General features: G+C 65.9%; 1 protein-coding gene across 1 annotated transcript; it reads left to right on the top strand.

The window, feature by feature from the left end:
- Positions 1 to 544: 544 nt before the first annotated feature.
- Positions 545 to 2,839, top strand: ACA1_313490 (uncharacterized protein; the record flags this gene model as incomplete). Its single annotated transcript, XM_004335715.1, has 7 exons — positions 545 to 726; positions 820 to 1,003; positions 1,071 to 1,212; positions 1,314 to 1,426; positions 1,521 to 2,061; positions 2,153 to 2,305; positions 2,403 to 2,839. Coding segments are annotated over 7 exons (1,752 nt in total), but the record flags the coding sequence as incomplete, so codon positions are not given.
- Positions 2,840 to 2,903: the final 64 nt, after the last annotated feature.

Here is a 2,903-nt window from a genome sequence, read left to right as displayed (position 1 = left end):
CGTGGTGGCCCCGCCCGGCAAGAAGCAGATTGCCCAGCGCATCGACGAGCTGCTGGGCCTGCGCAAGCGGCGCGGCGCGCACGAAGAGCACGACGACAGCGAAGCCACGGTGCGCGGGCACCTGGGCGCTGCCGACGGTCTGCAGCAGTTGCTGCACAAGGCAGAACGAGGCAGCACCGCCGCCCTGCGTCAGCTGGTTACCGACACCGACGCCGCGCACAGCTTCGGCATCGCTCGGTAGGCCACTCCCTCTGACCCTGTAGTGTGGTTCAACCGCCCGTTACTCATCAGCGGTTGACCGTGCGCAGGTGGTTGGAAGCGGTCGTGAGAGCGCGGTGGCTGGTGCCGCTCGTGCAGATCGGAGAGCTCGTGTACCCCCTGCTCACGGTCCTTGTGCGCCTCCACGTCGAGCTCTGTTGTCCCTCCGCCCCTGAGGTGCGCCTCCGCCTGTGTCCGACACAGACTCATATCAGATGCCGAGCACTGTCTCACACCGTTGCGCGGTGTGTGTGGTGTGTGGGGGTGACGGCAAAAGGCCGACGAGATGGGCGCAGACGAGCTCCAGCAGCAGATCCGCCGGCTCTACCTCGATTACTTCAGGGAGCTCCCGCAGGCACAACAGGCCACGGCCCGGGCGTTCTGCTATTTCAATTCGGTCAGGCGGTCGCCGCAGGACGTCGCTCCGCTCCGCAACGCCGACGACGAACAGAGCCTGCTCGACGCGCAGTGCGTGCCTCCAACCGCCACCACCTCACTTTCGCCGAGTTCTTGAGCTTACCCGACCGCGCGCTGTGAACGAACGAACGATGATGAGTGCAGGTCGACTGTGCAGAGCGCTACCACGCCGGCGGACGCCGGCCGCTATCTGTTCAACGACCCCGCGCTGGTCGCGGAAGCGGAGAGGCAGCTCACCGTGAAGCTGAACCGACTGGTGCCCGAACACCTCGACGACAAGAACTACCTCTCATCCGTCTATGAGGCACGCACTTCCACTGCCGGCGTGGTGGCGGCCCGGTTGCGTTCGTCGTCGACCGAATGACTGCTAACAGTTAGCGCGCGTGTGTGCACAGGTCTCGCTGGTCATCCCGCTCCGGTTCGTGGAGCGGATTGTAGGGGAGGGGGTCGCGAACGCCAAGCAGGCCGCCGTCCTGTGCGGCCTGTTGCATAACACGGGGCTGGTCGCGCGCTATCGCTCGCACGACTCCGAAGACGGTGCGCCGCACAGCTGTGTGAGCTTGGCCTCCCAGCCCGCACGGCACCATAGAGCGATAAGCTCATCATACTTGTTTACCACCACCACCACCTCATTACAGGGATGAGCCTCGTCGGTCAAGTGGTGGACCGCTACGTCGGAGACATCAAAACGTGGAGGGCCGGCCCGGAAGCCGAGCGGGACTTCATCGCCATGCTCGTGCTCTTACTCGAGGTACGCTCTCTCTCTCTCTCCCGCACCACTCGTCACCAGCCCTCCTGAGTCCCGGCTGACTGCGTGCGTGCGTACGACTTCGAACGCAACACAGCCAAGAGCGCCGGTTGGAGACGAATCTGGCGGGCGCGGCAGAGCGGGCCACGACGAAGGCGACGCGTCGTTGGACCAGCGGGTGAGGGCCAGCCTCGCCCAGGCCCGCACCGCGATCTACGACGGCACGGAGCTGCTGGCGTGGTCGCTCGTGCCCCGCGTCCAGCAGATGGCCGGCGACCTGCGCTACGGCGCGCCATGCACGCCCGAGCTACAGGACCACCTCGCCCTCCTACTCGACCTGGTCGCCGCCGTGCTGGGCGGCAGCGACGACTACGGCGGCCCCGAGCGGGCCTACTACGACCACACGCAGTGCGGCCTCGCCCCGCCCGAGGAGCGGTACCTGGCCCGCAGGCTGTGGGTCCTGGAGGCCTACCCGTGGGAGCTCCTGCTCGCGCTTTGTCAGCTGCTGCGACAGCGCCCGCGGTTCCGGGCGGCCGTCGTTGCGCGGCTCGTCCACGTCACCGAGCGCGTGGCCGCCTTCCTCGCGCTGTGCCTCATCGCACGCGTGCGCCACCCGAGCCTGCCTGGCTGGCGACCCGGTACGATGGCACTACACACGCACGGCACATGACACGACACTACACGACCAACGACACTCAATCACTCGCACGCACACGCCCAAACAAGCAGGGGCGCAGGCGGTGAGTGGGGGCGGCTCGTCGATGGGCGATTTCCTGAGCGAGATCAGAGACCTGGAGGTCGACGTGCTGCTCCGCCTTCGGCCGCTCTTCGCCGCGGCGCAACCGTACCAACGGGAGGGCGGAAGCAGCCCCCTGTACCTGCGTACGTTGTGTGTGTGTGTGTGTGTGCGTGTCGTGTGTGCGTGTGTGTGTTGCCCTGGGGCCTGAGTTCAATGATGTGTATGTCTGTATGTCTGCAGCGGCGTCGTGGGTGGACGACAGCGACGGGCTGCCCGATTGGCCGATGGCGCCGCAATCGGGGGAGTACACCGAGGAGGAGTTGCTCGAGAGTTATGTCCGTTGCCTGTGTTACTGCCGCGTCTCGGACCGCCACTGCCGCCTGTTCCTCGTACGCTACCACGCAGCCACGCCCACGCACGCAGCCGACGCTAACTTTACTTCACAGCACTGGTTCTCGGTCGAACAAGCGGCTGAAGAGTACCACCACGACGACGACGACGATGGCGCGCTGCTGGCATACCAGCTGTTGGCGTTTGCGGTGGTCCTGAGCTATTCGACGGCCGAGGAGTACTACCGACTCGCCCACGTGCTCCTCCCGCGCATGATCGAAGCCGACCTCCTGCGATTCCAGCTCCCGACAGCGCTCCCACTGCCTCTTGCCGCCACCGCGGTTGAGCGTACGTGGACACACGACACGACACGACACGACACGACACGACACGACACGACACGACACGACA

This window comes from Acanthamoeba castellanii (genome assembly GCF_000313135.1).
Source record: "Acanthamoeba castellanii str. Neff unplaced genomic scaffold scf7180000083822, whole genome shotgun sequence".
NCBI lineage: Eukaryota > Discosea > Longamoebia > Acanthamoebidae > Acanthamoeba > Acanthamoeba castellanii.
This window is presented reverse-complemented; position numbering and strand designations above follow the sequence as displayed.